Raw genomic sequence first — 21,833 nt, 5'->3', positions numbered from 1 at the left:
ACTCCAGTACTCCTGCCTGCAGAACTCCATGGACAGAGGAGCCTGGCTGGCTACAGTCTGACACTACTGAGTGCACGCACACACACACACACACACACACACACATAAATATTGGGAAGAATGTCTGCCAGCGGACACATGTGAGGGGAGCAGTGAGTAGATCAGAATGTGACTCAATAAAACAACCTTTAATTAGCAATATATTCAGGGAAAAGATCTTTTAAAGTAGTAAGAGAAGAATTAAAAAAAAAAAACAAATTTATTCCACTACTGTTTGCACACATTATTCTGTATCAGAATAATTATACTGGTGGGAGAAGGCAATGGTGCCCCACTCCGGTACTCTTGCCTGGAAAATCCCATGGGCTGCGAGGCCTGGTAGGCTGCAGTCCATGGGGTCGCTAGGAGTCAGATACAACTGAGCGATTTCACTTTCACTTTTCACTTTTGTGCATTGGAGAAGGAAATGGCAGCCCACTCCAGTGTTCTTGCCTGGAGAATCCCAGCGACAGGGAAGCCTGGTGGGCTGCCGTCTATGGGGTCGCACAGAGTCGGACACGACTGAAGCGACTTAGCAGCAGCAGCAGCAATTATACTGGTACTCATTTTAAATGTGACCATCTGCTATAGACCGGTCATCTGAAACAAATGATGACCGGTTTAATGAGAGTGGATGGGAACCAGGTAAAGATGAGACTATCACCATAGGCAGAAGAGCTGGCTGATCATCTACACACGTTTGAGTGAGAGGAAAGTTGTACCCTCCACCACTTACTGGCTGAATGATGGCAGACATGTTTCATAATCTTGGTAAGCTTCAGTTGTATCAGCTGTAAAACGGGGATAATCACAACTGTTTAAGGATTAAGTGAGAACGTACATGACTGCTTTAGCACAGGTCTGGAGCTTGGGAGCAACTCAGAGAATGGGAGCATTTATAATGAAAATATTGCCAAGGCTTTGTTTCCTAATCCCACTCAGTTTGTCTTGGAAATGCCACAGCTATGTGTTCTGATCTCTAAATCCTAATCCTGAAACATTCAGGGCCAGCCAAGCTCCAGTGCCCGATTTAACTGGGCACTGGTCTGGACTTCCTCTTCGGTTGCAGTGTTTGTTTATGCTTATGTTCCCCGGAAGCACCTGGAATGCCCAGCCGGGGTCTGCGTGTTGTTCTGCAGCTAGCAAGAAGACTGACTAATTAGGTGACTTCTTGACTTTGTGCAGTCTGGACGAGGCTGTGAACTGCCAAATGCGGCTGGAAAATCAAAAGCCACAAAACCTTCACATGGATCACAAAAGTGAGTAGACTTAAACTGCATACAACACTCATCAGGTTACGAGATGACTCTTTTTCGAGTCATAGACTCCTTCGAAAATCTAACGAGAATTGTGGAGACTTTTTTTTTTTAAGTATACACACTCCTATATATAATTCTGTATTTAATTATGGGAGGGGTGGCTGTGACTGGCAACTAACAACCGCTGGCTATGAAGCTGTATACGTGGACACTGCGTTCCAGAGAGAAGGCAAAGTATTCATTTGAAAGTGGAATCAAAACCAAATTAAGAGAGGAGAAAACAAATCCCTATAAATAGTTTAAATATGAGATCATTTCTAAAAACCTAGAAACTCAATGCTGTTTTCCTTTACTTTCTTTTCACTTTTTAGAAATAACATGATTGGGGTTAGATGCCAAAAAAATATTTGCCTTTATAGCAATAACTGTTAAGTCAAGGGGACTCCCACAGGAGTACTGACTAAAGGAGTAAGAGAAATAGAAATTCCCTGGTGGCTCAGACAGTAAAGAATACTCCTGCAATGCAGGCGACCCAGCTTCAATCCCTGGGTTAGGAAGATCCCTTGGAAAAGGGAATGGCTACCCACTGCAGTATTTTTGCTTTCAGAATTCCATGGACAGAGGAGCCTGGTGGGCTTCAGTCTACAGGGCTGCAAAAGAGTCAGACATGACTGAGCAACTAACACTTTCACTAAACTGTCATGAAGCCTTTTGCTCTGGTCTAACGAATTCATGCAACTAATTAAACTCCACTCTGTTTTAAGTCTAAATGGAATACTGATTCCATTATCTTAATCATTTTAGAGTAGATAAAACAATCCTTTCCTTCTGAGTGTTGGGACAGAACAAAAAACTAGACTAAATGTATCTTAGCAAAACCAGTCATATGAAGAAAATTTTACTTGAGAGATACCCATTATCTCTTAAGGGTCCTTGTTAATCAATATGGTATTAAATCTCATAACCATTGTACTCACTTCTCAGACTCCATTTATGGGCCTGTCTCTCACACCCACATTATAAATTACTGGGGGTAAGAGACATATCTTAATGATCTTTGATTCCCACTTCCTTCCTGTATTACTTGACATAGAGTGGAAACTCAATAAATGTGTACCAAAATAAATTCTTTCAAAGGACTTAAATGTATTTTCTTTGGACCAGAAATTCTGTCAAATTGCTGCTTTTCTGTGAATTTTCTTAAAAAAAAAAAAAAAAATTCTTTGCTGGGTTTTCTATTGGATTATTCCCTTTTTCTTTTTAAATCAGTCTGTAGTCCATGGTGGTTTATATATTCTGAACGCCAGTCATTTGCCTATTATCTTTGAAAATGTCCCCTCCCAATCTGTCAAGTGCTTTTTCAGTCTTGTATCTTTTATCGTAACTAATGTATTTTTAAAAATATAACCCAAGTTATCAATCTCTCTCTTTCGAGCTTGAGCTTTTTTGTATCTTAAGAGAGACACTCTCTTATATACAACCACACTTCTATGGACATAAATTCGTTCACAGACTTCAAATAAATCTGTATTACTACATTTAGCTTCAGTAGAAGGATGTTAAAACGGGGGTCTTATGCATTTCAATGATGTCCCCAAACCATGTCAACTGCTCACATGCCAAAGAATGACGCTAAACCTAGAAGCACATGCAAAGGAATTGCTTGAAGATACATTTTGTATCCCTTTGTCCAAGAGATACCTTTCAAAGGGGCTACAACAAGGCTGTACATTGTCACCCTGCTTATTTAACTTATATGCAGAGTACATCATGAGAAATGCTGGGCTGGAAGAAGCACAAGCTGGAATCAAGATTGCCGGGAGAAATTTCAATAACCTCAGATATGCAGATGACACCACCCTTATGGCAGAAAGTGAAGAGGAACTCAAAAGCCTCTTGATGAAAGTGAAAGTGGAGAGTGAAAAAATTGGCTTAAAGCTCAATACTCAGAAAACGAAGATCATGGCATCCGGTCCCATCACTTCATGGGAAATAGATGGGGAAACAGTGGAAACAGTGTCAGACTTTATTTTTCTGGGCTCCAAAATCACTGCAGATGGTGACTGCAGCCATGAAATTAAAAGACGCTTACTCCTTGGAAGAAAAGTTATGACCAATCTAGATAGCATATTCAAAAGCAGAGACATTACTTTGCCAACAAAGGTCCGTCTAGTCAAGGCTATGGTTTTTCCTGTGGTCATGTATGGATGTGAGAGTTGGACTGTGAAGAAGGCTGAGTGCCAAAGAATTGATGTTTTTGAACTGTGGTGTTGGAGAAGACTCTTGAGAGTCCCTTGGACTGCCAGGAGATCCAACCAGTCCATTCTGAAGGAGATCAGCCCTGGGTGTTCTTTGGAAGGAATGATGCTAAAGCTGAAACTCCAGTACTTTGGCCACCTCATGCGAAGAGTTGACTCATTGGAAAAGACTCTGATGCTGGGAGGGATTGGGGGCAGGAGGAAAAGGGGACGACAGAGGATGAGATGGCTGGATGGCAGCACCAACTCGATGGATGTGAACTCCGGGAGCTGGTGATGGACAGGGAGGCCTGGAGTGCTGTGATTCATGGGGTCACAAAGAGTCGGACACGACTGAGCGACTGAACTGAACTGAACTGAACAAGGGTAGAAGCTGGGCAAGGATTGCTTCAAAGAAAGTTATGGATGTGCGGGTCTCACTCCAGGCCTGCCAGCTGCTCTCCCTTTTCTGGAACCAGTGAGTGAGGGTGTAGCAGAACAACTGCAAAGGCTCAACAGTGATACTGCCATGTGGGCCCAGTAAATATCTATGAGCTGAAAAGAAACAGCCCATGGCAGGGTCCTGTGAGAGATGGAACTGCACTCCCACTGATGGTTGTCAGATGTCCAAGGGCTATAGTATCCAGAGACCAGGTATGGAACCAGCAGTAGAATTTTTTTAAAGGGAAATATATAGCCCAGAAGTCTTCTGCCTAGAGTGTGGAAGAGGCCAGACTAGTATCATCAACTGGCCAAGCTTCAACCCTGGAGGGGCCAGAGGCAGCCTAAGTGCCAGGTGAGGGGGGTTAGAGAAGCAGCCACCCTCCACCCCCGTGGTCTAGACGCAGACCCAGTTTTTATGCTGGAGAGAAGCTTCCATTTGAATGCAAATTAGGTTTTGATCTTCATGAGACTGGACATGCAGATATTAACTGGTAGTGAGAGTAATACACTGCAAATTTTATCCAAGTGCAAGGGAAGAACCAGCCCACAGAGCAAGCTCGACCAGGAAACGGGGAAAGAGTGATGATGGTCCCTGTTCCCTCTGTTCAGGACACTGACTTTGCTCCCAGAGTTCCATGGAGCCACAGCATCAATTTACCACCTTCCTGAAGGTTTAACAACGTAGATCTTGAGTCCTGTGGCGTATACTGATATAAGGCACTAGTGTTACACGTGTGCTGTGTGCTAAGCCACTCAGTCGTGTCCAACTCTGTGCGACGTTATGGACTATAGCCTGCCAGGCTCCTCTGTCCACGGGATTCTACAGGTAAGAATACTGGAGTGGATTGCCATGCCCTTCTCCAGGGGATCTTCTTGACCCAGGGATTGAACCTGCATCTCTATGTCTCTATGTCTCCTGCATTAGCAGGTAGGTTCTTTACTGTCTGAGCACCAGGGACATATAATGAACTATGATCTTATGTTAAAAATAATATAAAGAGAGATATTTGCACACTCATATTAACAGCAGCATTATTCAAAACAGCCAAAAGGTGTCCATTGACAGATGAATGGGTAAACAAAATGCAGTATATACATACTCTGGAGTGCTGCTGTTGCTGCTAAGTCGCTTCAGTCGTGTCCGACTCTGTGCGACCCCATAGACGGCAGCCCACCAGGCTCCCCCGTCCCTGGGATTCTCCAGGCAAGAACACTGGAGTGGGTTGCCATTTCCTTCTCCAACTATGGAGTACTGTTCAGCCTAAATCAATTAGTAAGGGAATTCTGACAAATGATGACAACATGGGTGAACACTGAGGACATTATGCTAAGTGAAATAAGCCAGTCAGAAAAACACTGATATGAATTATCTAGAATAGTCATGTGCAGAGACAGAAACTAGAAGGGTGGTTTCAGGCCCCGGAGACATGGAGCTGTTGTTTAATGGGTACAGAGCTTTAGTTCTGCACCATGAAGAGTCCTGCAGATGAATGGTGGTGACGGTTTTCACAACAACATGAAAGTATTTCACTGAGTGGCACACTTAAAAATGGTTAAAATGATAAATTTTATGTTAGAAGCATCTTAGAATGGTTGAAAATAAAACCTAAATAAAGGAAATTTAACCTCCATTAGTCATGTATCCAAAATGGAGTAAATAATAGCGAGGAGCGACTAAAAATTATCCAGTCTTACCATGTGTCAGGTTACCATGCCAGAATGTATCCATCGACTCACTTAATCCTTATTTCAAACCTATGAGACAAGTCCTATTAAAATCTCTACTTCATAGATAAGGAAACTGAGGCAAACATGGGTTACCTTGCCTAAAACTACATAACTTGAAAGGAGTTGAGAAAGATACTCCAACTCTAGGACTTGGCCTTTCGGAAGAGATCATAGAAATAATTCACATAATTATTGATATTTACATAGTTACTTCGGTTTACAAGGGGCTTCCCAGGTGGTGTTAGTGGTAAAGAACCTGCCTGCCGATGCAGGAGATTTAAGAGAAGTGGATTTGATCCTGGGTTGGGAAGATCCCCTGGAGGAAGGCACGGCAACCCACTCCAGTAATCTTGTCTGGAGAATCCTATGGACAGAGGAGCCTGGCTGGCTACAGTCCATAGGGTTGCAAAGAGTCGGACGTGACTTAGCACGTTAGGTTTACGAAGAACTTTCTCATTTGTTACTGCTCATTAAGACCTGCAGCATAGGTATTCTCCTTTTGTCAGAGGAGGACACTAAGTCCTAGAGAAGTTAAGGAAATTGCTTCAAGTCATATTAACTGTTAGGGTTCTGATTCTACAGCTTCTAACTCTGGGTCCACAGCTACCCATCCAGATCCAACACCCAGTCTGGTCCAACTTCTCATTTTCCAGATGAGAATGTCTACAAGAGACACGCCCAAAGATGCTAATAGCTTCTCCAAGGCCACACAGAGAGCTACTGTGTTCAGTGTACATCATCAGCATATAGCTTTAAAGATCCTTTGCCACAGTAACACATATTCTATAAATATGTGTTTATAAAGTAAGGGCTGGTACAGAGGCACAGAGCCCTATCAGCATAAAAGAGAGTGCTTTCTTCAAGAAGTTCTTTTATTTGTGGAGTTGATGCATTGGAACCTGCACTTCACAGAAGTGTCTAACCTTTCAGAGCCTGCCCTACACAATCTCCTTGTCCATTAGCTCTACAATTATGCTGTGATCAATCTAGCAAATCCATTTAGACAGCACATCTAGCCACTTTCAGAGTGGATTTGGTACTGAAGCAGCAAGTACACGAGAGCTGTATAATAAGAACTTTGGGAAATGAACCATATAAATCCTCATTTGATCCTGACTGCATGTCTATAAGGAATTCTGAAAACAGTCTCAATGACCCTGATGAACTTTGTAATGGCTAAGTATAAAAGTACAGAGCTAAGCTCGTTTGTCCAGCAGAATCTTTTCTAGTAAAATAATTCACTTCTGAGTTTGATACAAGGCTGATGATTGGTGAGAAAGAAGCAACTGCTAGACGATGATTACAGGCTTTCACATGGTGAATGGAAATTACCTTTTGGCATGTGAAAATCTGCCAGTGTAACACCTCCAGTGTCAAATTACAGTGGAATTTCATGAATCCTTGTTTGTGTGTCTTTTGTTTCCTCATGGCCTCAGTGTTAGGGGTAGGATTGGGGCTGGCAAGGACTGAGCAAACTCTATGGTGGTTTCCCCCTCTTTCCGGCTGGAATATCCAACAAGAGCCAAAGAGAGGTAGGTACCACAAAGAGCTTCACAGTAGCAAAAAATCTTACCAGCAAAAATGTTCATGTCTGATGGTTGGGCATCTCCCATCCATGAAGCCACAAAAGCACACATTCCATTCCAGGAAGAGCAGACTGATTTCATTTCAAGTAATCAGTAGTGCTATTACTGCTAATAGTAGCTGACATTTAAAGAGCACTTTCTCCTGTTAAACTACACACAAAGTATGCTCCAGGAGGGCAGAACTAGGTCTGTTTCTCTTACTGCATAGCCACAGCTGAGTCACATGTGTTGTGTGGGGCAGACTGTCAATAAATATTTGCTGAATGAACAAATAATCTCATTTGGTTGTCACAATAACCCTTGAAGGTTTGATACAATATTGTCATCACCATTTTACAGATGAGAAAGCTGAGGCTCAGAGGTCACTATACTGTACCCAAGGTCACATAACCAGCAAGTGTGGGAGCTTATATTCTAAGCTACATGCACCTGGCATCAAAATCTATGGTTCAACCACAATGGTACACCACTAATGTAGACCAGACATTAGGGCTTTTCCAGGACTGAGGTCATCTCTGAAAGGTGGACATACAAGAATACATCTCATTCAGAATGGATTTCACTCTGTTCCAGTCATCATTTGTTAGATTTCTGTCATATTCTGGCAACAACTAAGTTGAAAAGAAGTGACTTACCCACAAATCCTCCTTCACCAACCAGTTTCAGGGCAATTTTATCAGCCAACACTGAAGAGTTGCCATGAGCGATGTTGGCAAAGGGGCCAGCATGCACAAATACAGGCGTCCCCTGTGGAAGCAGAAGAACACAGCTTATAAAGCTACGACCCTGCAATCCCTCTACTGGGCATATATCTGGAGAAAAACAAGATCTGAAATGATACGTGCACCCCAGTGTTCACTGCAGCACTGTTTACAGCCAAGACAGGACGCAACCTAAATGCCCATCAACAAAGGAATGCACAGCACATATGGTACATGTATACAACGGAATATCAGTCATTAAAAAGAATGAAATAATGCCATTCGTAGCAATATGGATGGATCTTGAGATTATCAAACTAAGTGAAGTTAGACAGAGAAGAAATATACTATGAGATCCCTTATGTGAGGAATCGAAAAAGAGAGGATGCAAATGAATTTATGTATAAAACACAAAGAGACCCACAGAATGAATTTATGGTTGCTGGGAGGAAGGATGTGGGGGAAGGGACGGTGAAGGAGTTTGGGATGGACATGAACACGTTGCTATATTTAAAACGGATAACCAACAAGGACCTACTGTATAGCACATGGAACTCTGCTCAACATTATGCAGCAGTCTTGCCGGACGGGAGTTTAGGGGAGAATGGATAGGTGTATATGTATGGCTGAGTCCCTTTGCTGTTTACCTGAAACTATTTCAACATTGTTAATCAGCTACATCCCAATACAAAATAAAAAGTTAAAAAAAAAGCTATGAGACCCAGTTATTTCCTATTATAAATTTTGATAAGCCACTGTGTTAGCTGCCTCAGTGACCATGAAATAAACCTTATGTCATAGTATTCTGCATTATACTCTTAAAAAGAATGGAATTAAACTCTGATGGGCTAAGAAGCTTGTTTAAATGTTTTTTTCCCCATTAAGAAATCAACTAATCCAAGAAAAATATAATCATAAAATCAGCACAATAATTGAGTTGTGGGAATCATGGCAGGGCAAGTACATATTATTACTGGCCATTTTTATATTTACAGTAATAATCTTTTGATTTTTGAAAATTTTATCTTTCTCATTGTTTATCTTACCTATTAAAAATCTGGTAACTATTAAGACAATGAAAGAAAAATTTCACTCATAGTAAAATTTCAGAGTTACTAAAAAGACAAAAGAAAAAAGGGAATTCTCAAAAACTTTAGATTTTAATGATTTAAACAAAATTTGTCATGAAATGACATTACTTTTCTTTTACTTTCATTTCCATACTTTTGTCAAACAGAAGAGACCGTAGTCCTATCTAAAAAAAGTATGCACATTCAGTAAAATGTTCAGGTTTTATTTGGAGTCAGGCAGGGCCACTGAGGTCTGTGTGTATGAAGCCTTGGCTCCACCTGTGAAAATACAGGCTGCCCTTCCATTGACATGGGGGGAGGCAGGGAGCGATGCGGGGGGTGGGGCCATGGAAAGTTCCCATGAACCAGGATGGGCTGTGAGTGATGTTTCAAAGCTGAGAAAAATGAACAAAAGCAGGAAGAAAGGCAGTGAAAGAAAACTCATTGCAAAGAGTGAAAATAACTGTGAAATAATGCTGGGATCCGTGTTTATGGAAATGAAGACATGTATGTTTACTGTCCAGATCGTTATCTGTCTGTCCATCTACAGTTCTCACTTCTATGCAGAGAAACCTTTTAAGTGCTCTGAAGAAAACACTGTTTAAGCTCTTAATGTCTCCATCACCTCCTAGCCTTGGGAGTTATAGGGTGTAGCGCCTGTAGTAAGTGAGTGGAGCTAGTGAGGAAAATTTAAAGAGACAAGGCCACAGGCTCCACCCCTGGGTAGGCAGTAGGCTTCACTCCTCTGTGCCCTGCAACTCTCATCCTGGCCATCTCTTTAAGAAGCACTGGACACCAGTCTCCAGGTCGACAGGTGACAGGGTGTGGCTGGATTAGCATCAACACACTGCTATCCCTGGGATAATGACTCTAGGGACTAGATCAGCAGCATTTAATTTTAATTAGATTAAAATTAAAGGCCACACAGCAGATTCATCACTAAAGCAGCATGAAGTATTAGAGCCCTGGTTTTTGAGCTCCCAGGATGTGGTTTAAATAGATATAAAAATTCTTAGAACATCATTGTTGGACATTCAAGCACAGTCTCACACACTCAACTTATATGACACAGTATACTTTGTCTAACTGTGTTGTCAAAGTTTGTTAACACTTTGTCTAAGAAATTCTATCACTAACCCAAAGACATAAAAATATCTATCCTGAGTTCAATATTTTATTTTATATACAGATCACTTAGCAAAGTAATAACAGGAACTATCTTGGTTTCTACGATGACAAAGCTATGAATATTCTCCACAATGGACTTTTCAACCATTTCATAAGATTGACGCTTCAACTGTTCCTTGCTGACCAGAGATCTAAAAGAGCATTCATTATCCACAAGAACTTTCTGCAGTGCTCAAAATATTCTCTATCTGCTCTGTCCAATATGATAACCACCATCCACATGTGGCTATAGAGCACTTAAAATGTAGCTGATAAAAATAAATAGAAATGTTAACTAGTATGACTGAACAACCGAATTTTAAACTTAGACTAATTCAGACTGAAATAACCACGAGGGGCCCATAGGTACCATACTGGACAGAACTGCCGCAAGCGGGTATTTCCCGTCTACACTGCATGTGGTTAACCCACGGCTACACAAGTTGCTGAGATGTAAGACAGACATTTATTGAGTTTCTAAGTTTCTACTCTGGTCAATTAGTACTTCATTAGCTAAGACAGGAATCATATCAAGAAACTTTTTCTTTCCGGATGACCAACCAGTTATTCTGATGCTCCTCATAAGCTCAGAAGGGCTGGAAATGCTCACATGTAGAGATGCAAAAGCAGTCTATTTAATGCAACTCTGTCAACACTTTCTATGAAAACAAAACCACTTACTTCTAGGGTCTGCATCAGATTTGGTTTTATCGCGTCTTTCATCAGAACAGTCAAAGCACCTGTCACCCCCTAAAGAAAAGGGAGGAAAAAAAACACTTATTTAGATTATCGACAAAAGATCATTCACATGAGGGTGAATTCTCAGCCGCTTCTCACCAGCCTTCCTTGTGCATGGGTAACCCCACTGGCAGCCGTCAAGTCTGAGCTATAGGTAAGACAGTGCTCTCACCTTGCCTGAATGGATGCCAACCCTTCTTGTGATGGGGAAGCAGTAGTCATTGCATTTTTTCTCAAGACCTTCCTTGATTGAAATAAAGGGGCTTCCTATACCTTTCAATTCACCTAAGTTTTTTTCTGGCAATTATGCACATTACTTTTCATCACCAGAGATTACACTATTGCCCTGAGAAATAAGATGAAGAATGAAAACAAGGCTGGTTACAGAAAGGGACTGTGGAGAGAAGGGGGTGTGTCTAAAGGCACCCGCGCTGGTTTCTATTCTCGCTTGCATCTCAGCCCACAGATGCAGAAGGTACTCAGGACACTGGAAAGGCATCTTGTTTTCTGTCTCTCACTCTACATCTGCCTAGAATGAAGCTGAAGCCACTTGTGGCTGTGGTTGCTTCCTTTCAATCCTATGAAGCTTGAATTCGGCTCTCTTGCAGCTCCCTATTGCATTCCTGGAAAAGAACAGGACAAGAAAGAGACAAAGCAGGGATGAAGTCTGAGAACTACTGGGGAAAGTGTGCTAAAGCAGGCCACAAAGGGAATTTAAAAAAAAATACTGTTCTATTTGTTTATTTGGCTGGGCTGGGTCTTACTTGCAGCATGTAGGATCTAGTTCCTTGACCAGGGACCAAACCCAGACCCCCTGCGTTGAGAGTGTGATGTCTTGGCCACTGGACCACCAGGGAAGTCCTGGGAAAGCATTAAAAAAAAAAAAAATTTCTTTCCACCTTTTCTAAAGACCCTGGGGAATGATCTTTCAACAAACTAGTCAAATACTTAGAAGGTCATATTATGAGCAAATGCATGTGCATATAGCCTTGAAAAAATGAAGGTGGCCTGCAACAAATCCTGACAGATCAGGCAGTAGAATCTAAGGATTTGTTTATTACTTTCTCTCTACCTCTATCATCAACAATATTAAATGTTTCTCTTATATAACCAATTTCTATTTTTGTCCTTTTATAATATGGAATCATTGAAATGTCTTTAAAAATCAAATTTACTTTCTACTTTATTGGACAAAATAAATGTTGCAAGAACTGTAACCTACCTATTACAGGTATATGAAGAAATTAGGTACATTTTGCAAGCAAGAAACACCAAAGAGTCAACTCTGAGTTTTTTTGTTCCAGATCCGAGAGTTTCATCACAAAGCAAAAAAAAGTTCAGGGAAATATTTGTGGATTAAGCCCTTTCAAAGTACTCCTGACATATTACTGATACCTAATATTAAGAGGATACACAGGAAATATTTATACAGAAACTATAATATACTATTCTAGAGAGAAATGTTGAGATTTGATAATTTTTAAAAAGCAATATCTTTACAGCAAACTGCATTTGGATTTTCTCTTTTAGCTTTATACTAAGCATTCCATGAGCAGCCGATATAAATATATCTATTTAACGTACTTTACAAGACTTATGAGTCAGTCAGATTCACCTCTTCAAAAAGAAGCCAAAAGGTAATCAAGACATTTTGGCAAAGGTTTAAAATTACACCCCAAGCCCTTGGAATTAGTAAGATAGCTTCTCATCAGTGTTTATTTAAGATTCCATTATGGTGCATGACTAAATACATGGGAAAGTAAGCTTAAATTTAGAGCAATGGCTGTCTATGTTGTACCAAGTGCTGTGTGCTTATAAACATGTACAAGCAGATGAAATAGCTACATTGCTGATGGGGGCTGCAGGCGGGGAGTGAACAGCAAAGATGGCTATTAAAGGGAAGAGGAGAAAAAGATTAGTGTGCAAATGACAATCAGCACTAAGCAAGCTGGTGGTGTGCCAGGCTACTATGAATGTTTTTAAGAAAGCATCATTCCACGCAGAAGAAAGCTACATGAGTAAGAATGGGTCGGGGGAGATCTGTTTTTAAATAAGCTGAAACCCAAGTCGAAGGTACAAAATTAAACACGCCAGCGTGCCCACGGAGCAGGCTGGAGTCAAAAATGTGCCTCTTTAACTTAATCTTCCCTTTCATGAAGGTGGAGTTGCTTCTTATTCCTTGGAATGGTGATTTGCCCTCAATTTAAAGCAGGCAAAGATTACCTTTAAAAAAAAAAAAGCCACAGGCTTCCACTCCAGGCAGAGCAGAAATCAGGATTGGAAAGAATCGTGAAAAGCACATGAAATAGACCTCAGGTACTCTGATTGCAGCCAGGAATAATAAGCACGTTACAAATGCCTGTGAGTGCCACATTAAGTTGTAGGATAATCGGGACCTTTAGTAGGAAAAGGTGTGAACAGAAATTCCCATTATACCCAGTGACATGAAGAAGACTCTCATTCTCCTGATTACATGTGGCTCCTGGTGGCTCAGACAGTCATGAATTTGCCTGCAATTCGGGAGACCTGGGTTCGGTCCCTGGGTGGGGAAGGTCAGGGACCTTGAGCTCTCTGGAGCTTCTGAGATGGACATACCAAGTCGTCTGCTGTCACAGGCTGTCCATTTCTGTCACTGGCCACCACCATTCTTCCCAGCCGCTCCTTCATGTCCGATAGGCTGTCGGTCAGAGCCAGCACTGCCATGATTTCACTGGCCACTGCGATGTCAAACTGCGCCTGAAACAACAAAAGTCGAGGTCCTGGTCAGCGGACCGTTTCCATGGAGCGCTATATTGCAGCACTCAGGTCTTGTGGGCCTGGGGTTCAGTCCTCAATAGACCATTCTCAGATGCACAAATTTCCAGCAATTGCACAGTCCTGGGCTTAGTGCTCTTTCTTTATTTGCTCTGCTGAGCAGAACAGGGCATGGCCAGGCCCCTCCATAACACCAGCTCGCGGCACTATGAGATGTGCTTTTGAGGCACGTCTCAGACTTGTAATTGTTAATGTGATGGTCTGATGGATGCAGATCTCCACTGCAGAACCGCAGTGCCACAAAGACAGGGACCATTTGAGGAAGGTTTGTTCCTGAGTCCCCAGCTTGGGGGACTGAGTGTGAAATGAAGCAGGATTCAATACGTGTTGGCAAAATAAAGAAAGAGTTCGGCAGCTACCCTCTCTGTCACTTCTGTGTGTCGAGGGGGCTGCATGTGTTTGCCCCATTAAGAGATGAGCAGCAAACTGTGAAAGAAGATGGTCTGAAGCCAGTTTTGTAGACTTAGAGCTTGGCACAGCAGTGAGGAGGCCCCCAACTTGTGTTCTCCACACCCACTCCCCAGTCATGAGGTGACGTGGAATCCATTCTGAGCTGTCCACCTCAGATGGTGAACCGTTCAGCCACAAACGTGGAGAGTGGCTACTTTCTGAGAAATGCCCACAGTTCCTATTCCCTCTCCTGGCTCTGATTCCACCCTGGACACAATCCAACAAGAACACAAGGAACGATCGCCCTCTTCCTCCTCCTAATTCAGCCACTGGACAAAACCACTTCATCACCCTCCGTCCCCAGGGTGTGAGAGCCAGACAAGTTCAGTCTTACATAGAAAATAGCTGCCCCCTGGCAGGATCACCTCAGGAGATATTTTATTGGTCCATTTTGGGCACCAACAGAAGAGGAAATGAAGGAAAGAAGGAGCTTTCTGGCTACTTCCTGGTTGAGATTTCAGTAGTCGTTGATTTAGTGAAAACATATTACCTGAGAGTCAAATGCATCTATACTCAATTATTACATTCTCAATATAAGCCATTCCAAACATAAGTCGTTTTTCATTGTATGAAATTTAGGATTTTCTATACCTCCATTCTACTAAAAACAGTGCATATGAAAAAAGACTAAAAATAATGAGACTTTCTGTACAAAAACCAAGGTTCAAAATATCCTTAAAATATGAACTGTGTAAGTAATAAAAGGAATATATAACACTCCTATAGGTTCTTCATTTGTAATTGTTACAATTTCAGAATTTTGTATCTCAAGCACTATCAAAAACGAAGCAAGGATCAATATAAGAATAGTTACTCATTTTATGCCTGAATAGTGTAGCTATTAGTGGGCTACTTGTTTCTGTTTTGCAAATAAAATATTTCCAAATCACATTAAGGTATAAATAAGATATCCTTATTGCATATCACACGTTTACACAAAAGACAAAAAGCCATGTTGGCAAGGATGTGAATTGACGTAGCTTTCCTGGAATGTGATGGGGAAATGCACACCAACATTTACATCTGTATCCTCTGATTCTGCAATTATGGATCTGGGAGTTTGTCGTAAGGGTATCATCAGGCAGGATTACACAAAAATGTGTGTATGTTGCTGTTGTTCAGTCACTAAGTCACGTCTGACTCTTTGTGACCCCATGGACTGCAGCCCAGCAGGCTTCCCATCCCTCACCATCTCCCGGAGTTTGCTCAGATTCATGTCCATTGACTCAGTGATGATATCTAAACATCTCATCCTCTGTTGCCCCCTTCTCCTCTAGCCAAAATCAAGGTCTTTTCCAATGAGTCAACTCTTCACATCAGGTGGCCAAAGTATTGGAGCATCAGCTTCAGAATCATTCCTTCCAGGGAATATACACTTAGTACTTACTAACAGTAGATCTGATCTTAATGTAAGAAGTGCATTAAGTACAATACACAAAGTAACCTACAAAACAAGAGGCTGTCAAACAACATCCTCAAGATCCTGGCCTTAATGATATGTTGTACAAGAGATGACTCAACAGTAGTAGATACAATGGTCATCTTAATTAAATTCACCCATTCTTGTCCATTTTAGTTAACTGATTCCTAAGATGTCAATGTTCACTCTTGCCACCTTCTGCTTGACCACTTTCAATTTACCTTGATTCATGGACCTAACATTCCAGGTTCCTATACAGTACTGTTCTTTACAACACCAGGCTTTACTTTCACCACCAGACACACTCACGACTGAGTGTTGTTTCCACTTTGGCCCAGCCACTTCATTGTTTCAGGAGCTATTTGTAATTGCCCTCTGCTCTTCTCTAGTAGCATACTGACACCTTTTGACCTGGGCTCATCTTCCAGTGTCATATCTCTTTGCTTTTTTCGTACTGTTTATGAGGTTCTCATGGCAAGAATATTGGAGTGGTTTGCCATTCCCCTCTCCAAGGGACCACGTTTTATCAGAACTCTTCACTATGACCTATCCATCTTGGGTGGCCCTGCATGGTATGGCTCATAGTTTCATTGTTACACAGGCCCTTCACCACAATCCATGAAGGGGTTATGTATTTTATGTTGGGATAAAATAAATAAGCTGTAACATACGTGTACATGTATGTTACAGCTTGTTTATTTTAGCCCAACACCCTAAGTTACATTAAGAGTGAACTGGTTGAATCCAGTTATGGTACATCTACAAAATGTGATGTTATATAGCTATTAAAAAATGATGATCTAGATCTACTTTTATTGACATAGAAATATGTTTTAAGTTAAAATAGCTTTAAAGGTTAAAAAAAATCAGTTAAAGTTCTTAAATATAGTCTTTTATAATTTAAAAATATGTATGCTTAAAGCAATATAGAATACAACCTTGGACAAGTTACCTAACGCAATATGCCAACTTTTCTCATTTGCAAACTAGATTTACAAACTAAATGTGCTCATCATGCATGTAACGGGCCTACCAACACAAGGCACCAAGTGAGCATCAGACCACAGCCATTGTTTATCTTGCACCTCTCTAGTGCCAAGATAAAGCACAAAAATAAGCACAGAAAGTGTGCAAGTTAATGCAAAAGCCATGAATCTAAAGCTATCTTAAGGTATAAAGTTTACTACAAAAAATAATAATTTAGAGGCCTGCTGTGCCTGGATGAAAAATCGTGGAATGAATTTATATTCCCTAAGCACCGTTGCTTCACACCAGAGTCCTATTAAAATGAGGATGAGCATTGTAATTTATCTTCCACATTTTCTGGGTTTGGATAATAGGACATTATTCTTAACAACTTCTCAGGCTATTAAGCCAAATAACTGGGTGTTTATTCTTTGGTTTATGAAACATGAATAATACGTCTGAGACTTTCATTTTTCAGTTGTTATGCAACTAACTGGGTAGACTGACAATAAAACATGTTAGAAAGTATATTCAAGGCATACCCTGAATGGCTCCTAGCAGAAATACAACTAAAATCACACAGGAAAAGGGTGGTAAGATAATATTCAAGAGCTTCCGCCTCCTGATCCTTTCCCAGTCTTGCTCAGGGACTGGAAACATGTGGGGGGACGCACTGGCCCCTGCAGGTGGAGGAATGAGAAGAGAAAAGCAGAGAACCAGCTCCCGGGGCAGGGAAAATGCAAGAGCAGAGCCATCCCTAGAGAAGGCACTACCTTACCTGCCGGGAACAGCCCTTCTCTGTGTTCGCCTGCCCAATGGTTATTTTTCGTAGAAATCGGTCATTGGTATCCACAACTGAAAGAGAAGAGAACAGAGGATCAGCAAGTAGGAACTGGCTGTCCAGTGTGTATCTGAAGTGGTTCTGGATGCTGGGGAGGCAGTGGAGAGCAAGAAACATGGTTTGACTTCTTGAGCAGATGATCCCGTGTGAGGACACAGACAGGGCTCAAAGAAATTAGCGATCACCCAGCCTAGGACATAAAGGAGGGGACAGGAGAGCCTGTGTTGGGGCAGGGGTCAGGGGTGGCGTGCCATTTTTACCAGGCAGTAAGGAAAAGCATTTCTGAAGCAGTGTCCTTTTTTTTTTTTCACAATGAAGCATGAGGCCCAAGAAGAAGACAATTAAGTCCCTCTAAAGGTAAACACTACATGACTGTATGACCCACCACTTCCAACAGAACTGGAAGCAGGTATTGCACACCCATGATCATAGCAGCATTTATTCACAACAGCCAAGGAGTGTCCACTGACAGATGAATGAATAAACCAATTTTATCCATTAAACCATTTCATCCAGTTTTATCCACTCATATCATGCGGTGCAGATGGACAATGGAATGCTACACAGCCATAAAATGAGTGAATATTTGCTACAACATGGATGAACATAGAAAATATCATGAAAAATGAAATAAACTGGATACAGTATGATTCCACTTGTACAGGGCTCTTTTATTTATAGAGACAGAACAGAATGGTGATGAACAGGGGCTGAGGGGAGGTGGGGAGTTATTATTTAGGAAATGAGTTTTTATTGAGGATGATAAAAAGATTTTGGGTATAGTTAGTGTTGATGGTATAACTATATATTGTACACTTAATGCCATGAATACCACACTTATGAGTAATTAAAATGATAATTTTATATTTTACCACCAGGAAAAATAAACCCTCTAAAATAAATAAAGTAGAATTTAGGGGGAGAAGTCAATGATGGTAAGAGTGGGTATCAATTCTCTTTACACTTTTCACTGGCTTGTCTGAATGGCACTGATTCACACTTTGTTTTGTGAAAACCAAATGTACAATGCCAGGAATCAAAGAAAGAAGGACACAGACTTCACTAATAATTCATATGGCATCAAAGAGCAGGCGGTCCAACTGACAACTTATATCCAACTTACTAAATGTTTAATACAGCACTGACAAAAACGGTGATGGGAATCGCATATCTGGGGACTAATATCATCTGTGGGATAAACAATGTGAACGTTTCCTTTCGTACACAAAGCACAAGCGGACCTGCTCACCTTGTCTGCCTCCATTGTTCCCTGACTTGTTAAGTGTCAGCTCTTTCTCCATGTACAATCCTCCTCTCTCTCACACATTCATACATACACACTCATTACCACAGGCCCATACGGATATCGAAGCAACACTCACCAAGCACAGGGCAATCTCTCTATGACTTTAAGGCACAGAGCCCTATACCCAGAAAGGAATGCCTCTCCATATCGCCACTGCTGCTGCTGCTGCTGCTAAGGCGCTTCAGTCGTGTCCAACTCTGTGAGACCCCATAGACGGCAGCCCACCAGGCTCTGCTGTCCCTGGGATTCTCCAGGCAAGAACACTGGAGTGGGTTGCCATTGCCTTCTCCAATGCGTGAAAGTGAAGTCGCTCAGTCGTGTCCAACTCTGTGCAACCCCATGGACTGCAGCCCACCAGGCTCCTCCGTCCATGGGATTTTCCAGGCAAGAGTACTGGAGTGGGATGCCATTGGCTTCTCTGCCATATTGCCACTAGCTAGTACTTATTCTCAAGACCAATGGTGCAGAATCATATAAAGTAAAAGGATTTCCTACTCTCATGCAAAGCATACACAACGTGATCTTTTTTATTGGAAATTCAGCTGGATTTATTTAGCAAAGAGAACACAAGCCAAGAAAAGAAAAAGAACCAAGTTAACAAGATCAGCTATAATCAGTGGGAACCAGAACCACCACCCACTGCCCTGCCCCCGCCGGCCGTGTTTGGCACGGCCCTAGCAGAGCAGGACATCTCACGGTCCATCAAGCTATGGATGTCCGTGGAAAGACACAAGCGAAATGACAGTGATACATAAGACAAGAACTGTGAAGATTAAATTCTGATACACAAGAAAGATGCATACTAGAAAGTAACGCTTTGTTGTTCAGTCGCTAAGTCAAGTCGTGTCTGACTCTTTCTGTGACCCCATGGACTGTAGCCCACCAGGCTCCTCTGTCCATGGGATTTCCTAGACAAGAATACTGGAGTGGGTTGCTATTTCCCTCTTCAAGGGATCTTCCCAAACCAGGGACTGAACCCGTATCTCATGCTTGGCAGGTGCGTTCTTTACCACTGAGCCATCTGGAAAGCAGAAGGTAACACTAGTAATACAGAATTCCTTGACTCTGAGTCTTTAGCTCTAAGATAGAGCTAAAGATAGAGTGAGAAACATATTTATTCACTTCAGAGATTTTTACTTAGGGTCAATTTTGTGACAGATGCTGTGCCAGCTGTACAGGGATACAAAGACAAACGAGACATCATTCTCTGATGGAAGGCACTCGCTGGCCAAAGCGAGAGATGGAGAGTGCAGGTAGGTGTGGAGAAGGTGAAGAGCTCCTGCAGAGAGAAGAGATCTGTCTTTTCACTCTTTGCCCTAGACGGTCCCTTTAGGACTACACTGCTGTGTCCTGAGGCTCATTAACAACCAGCTACGGTTCAGGCACTGGGTGGTACAAGGTAGGACATAAGGGGCAGGCCGTTATTTTGGATTCAGCAAAAGAACGGTACTGATACCCTGCAAAGTTGCAGGGCAGTGCTGGGAACCAGTAACTGGATATCAGTTTCCTGGAGATCGAGGCTTTGGGTCCTTTGTCTAACAGCCCTTGAGCCCCTGCAGGACCCAATGCTCAGAAAGGCAGGGATTCACATCCCAGGGAACAATAAAATGACCCAATGTCCACTGTCTCTTCTGCTTATATCATGTGTTTCTATAAAAGTCTATCAGCTCCCAGTTCCTCCCTGTCAGCAGGCATTATGAGGCCTTCAAGCTTCTGATAGGAAGCATAGGATAAAACCACCAAGAGTCACATTTCTTACACAGGATGAAAGGAAAGAAGTGACCACTAAATGTCCAACATCCATATGGTGTGAGAGGAGGTTTTTAGCCTCACGAGGTCCCTGAATGTCTCCTTTCTAGTTATCAAATTAGAAAAGCATCTAATCTCATCATAAAGGTTATACTCTTTTAAGCTCTAAGTCCAATTATTAAATGGCCTCAATCTACGTGATGGGAGAGTCCTTTTTCTCATATTAATTCATGGGAGGAAGAGCCAAACTAGCTGTCAAATGTCATTCCGAACTCCTTGTGGCAATGGAACATGATATAAATGATATCTTATTATGATATAAATGAAACTAGTAGGGTACAAATTCTATAGCTTTAATTACACACAACTCCAGGTGGCAATGATGTTTTTGTCACTTCAGTGGCCCTAAACAATAATGCCATTCTAACATTTATCGGGACTACTTTTTTAACGTCATCTCCATGAGAAATGATTCACAACCACAGTAACGTCAGTGTTTTCATGCTTCTCAGAGAGAAAGAAGAAGAACACAGCCCTGTTTCTGATGGCTACCTCTGCTGGAGCCACAGTGCAGATGTGGAAGACTGTCCCTCGTGTAAGATTTCTTTTTAGCATATCCCCATGCTAGGTTTCAAATACACTGATTTCACCTGCATAATTTTTCATTTGTAAGTACACCTCCAAATATCTTTTAAGGAATAAAACGAATTCACAAATACCTGGAAAAAGTTGACTATGACTTTTGAATACAATGGTGTTGGAATAATTAATCCTTCCAGTAGATTCCCAACAAAATGCTAAACATATTCATACCAAGAATTAAAAATGATGATGGTGGGACTTCCCTGGCAGTCCAGTGGTTAAGGCTGTGCAGTTCCACTGCAGGGAGTGTGGGTTCAAACCCTGGTTGGGGAACTAAGATCCCATATGTCCCACGGAGCAGCCAAAAAGATACATAAATAAAATAAAAATGATGTTGGTCTGTTCAGTTATAGGCATATGTTTAAGGAGGTTGTAGTTCATTCACAGAAGACTTCTGGGACCATTTAAAATGACCATAACAGTCACTAACAAAATGGAACATGATATAAATGATATCTTATTATGATATAAATGGAACTAGTAGGGTACAAATTCTATAGCTTTAATTATAAACAAAATGTAGGTGCACAGAAAAACTATGAATAGTAGTTTTATTTGCACAGTTAGACGTTTCTGATTTTTTTTAGAGATGCGGAGAAGGCAATGGCACCCCACTCCAGTACTCTTGCCTGGAAAATCCCATGGACGGAGGAGCCTGGTGGGCTGCAGTCCACGG

General features: G+C 41.7%; 1 protein-coding gene and 1 long non-coding RNA gene across 2 annotated transcripts in view; one reads left to right on the top strand and one right to left on the bottom strand.

Annotated features, from left to right (window-relative positions):
* The window catches only part of MTHFD1L (methylenetetrahydrofolate dehydrogenase (NADP+ dependent) 1 like), a 181,569-nt gene that overhangs the window by 98,737 nt on the left and 60,999 nt on the right, over positions 1-21,833 (bottom strand). Inside the window, exons 17-20 of the mRNA XM_070376862.1 lie at positions 17,398-17,474; positions 13,565-13,705; positions 10,913-10,981; positions 7,929-8,040 (exon numbers count right to left, since the gene is read on the bottom strand). Of these exons, the coding sequence (XP_070232963.1) occupies positions 7,929-8,040; positions 10,913-10,981; positions 13,565-13,705; positions 17,398-17,474 (399 nt within the window). The remainder of the gene's footprint in view (positions 1-7,928; positions 8,041-10,912; positions 10,982-13,564; positions 13,706-17,397; positions 17,475-21,833) is intronic.
* On the top strand, positions 1,149-21,224 carry LOC138989182 (uncharacterized). Its single transcript, XR_011465410.1, has 3 exons — positions 1,149-1,298; positions 19,925-20,019; positions 21,028-21,224. It is a non-coding gene; the product is annotated as an uncharacterized lncRNA (long non-coding RNA).

This window comes from Bos mutus, chromosome 9 (assembly GCF_027580195.1).
Source record: "Bos mutus isolate GX-2022 chromosome 9, NWIPB_WYAK_1.1, whole genome shotgun sequence".
NCBI classification, from domain to species: Eukaryota; Metazoa; Chordata; class Mammalia; order Artiodactyla; family Bovidae; genus Bos; species Bos mutus.
This window is presented reverse-complemented; position numbering and strand designations above follow the sequence as displayed.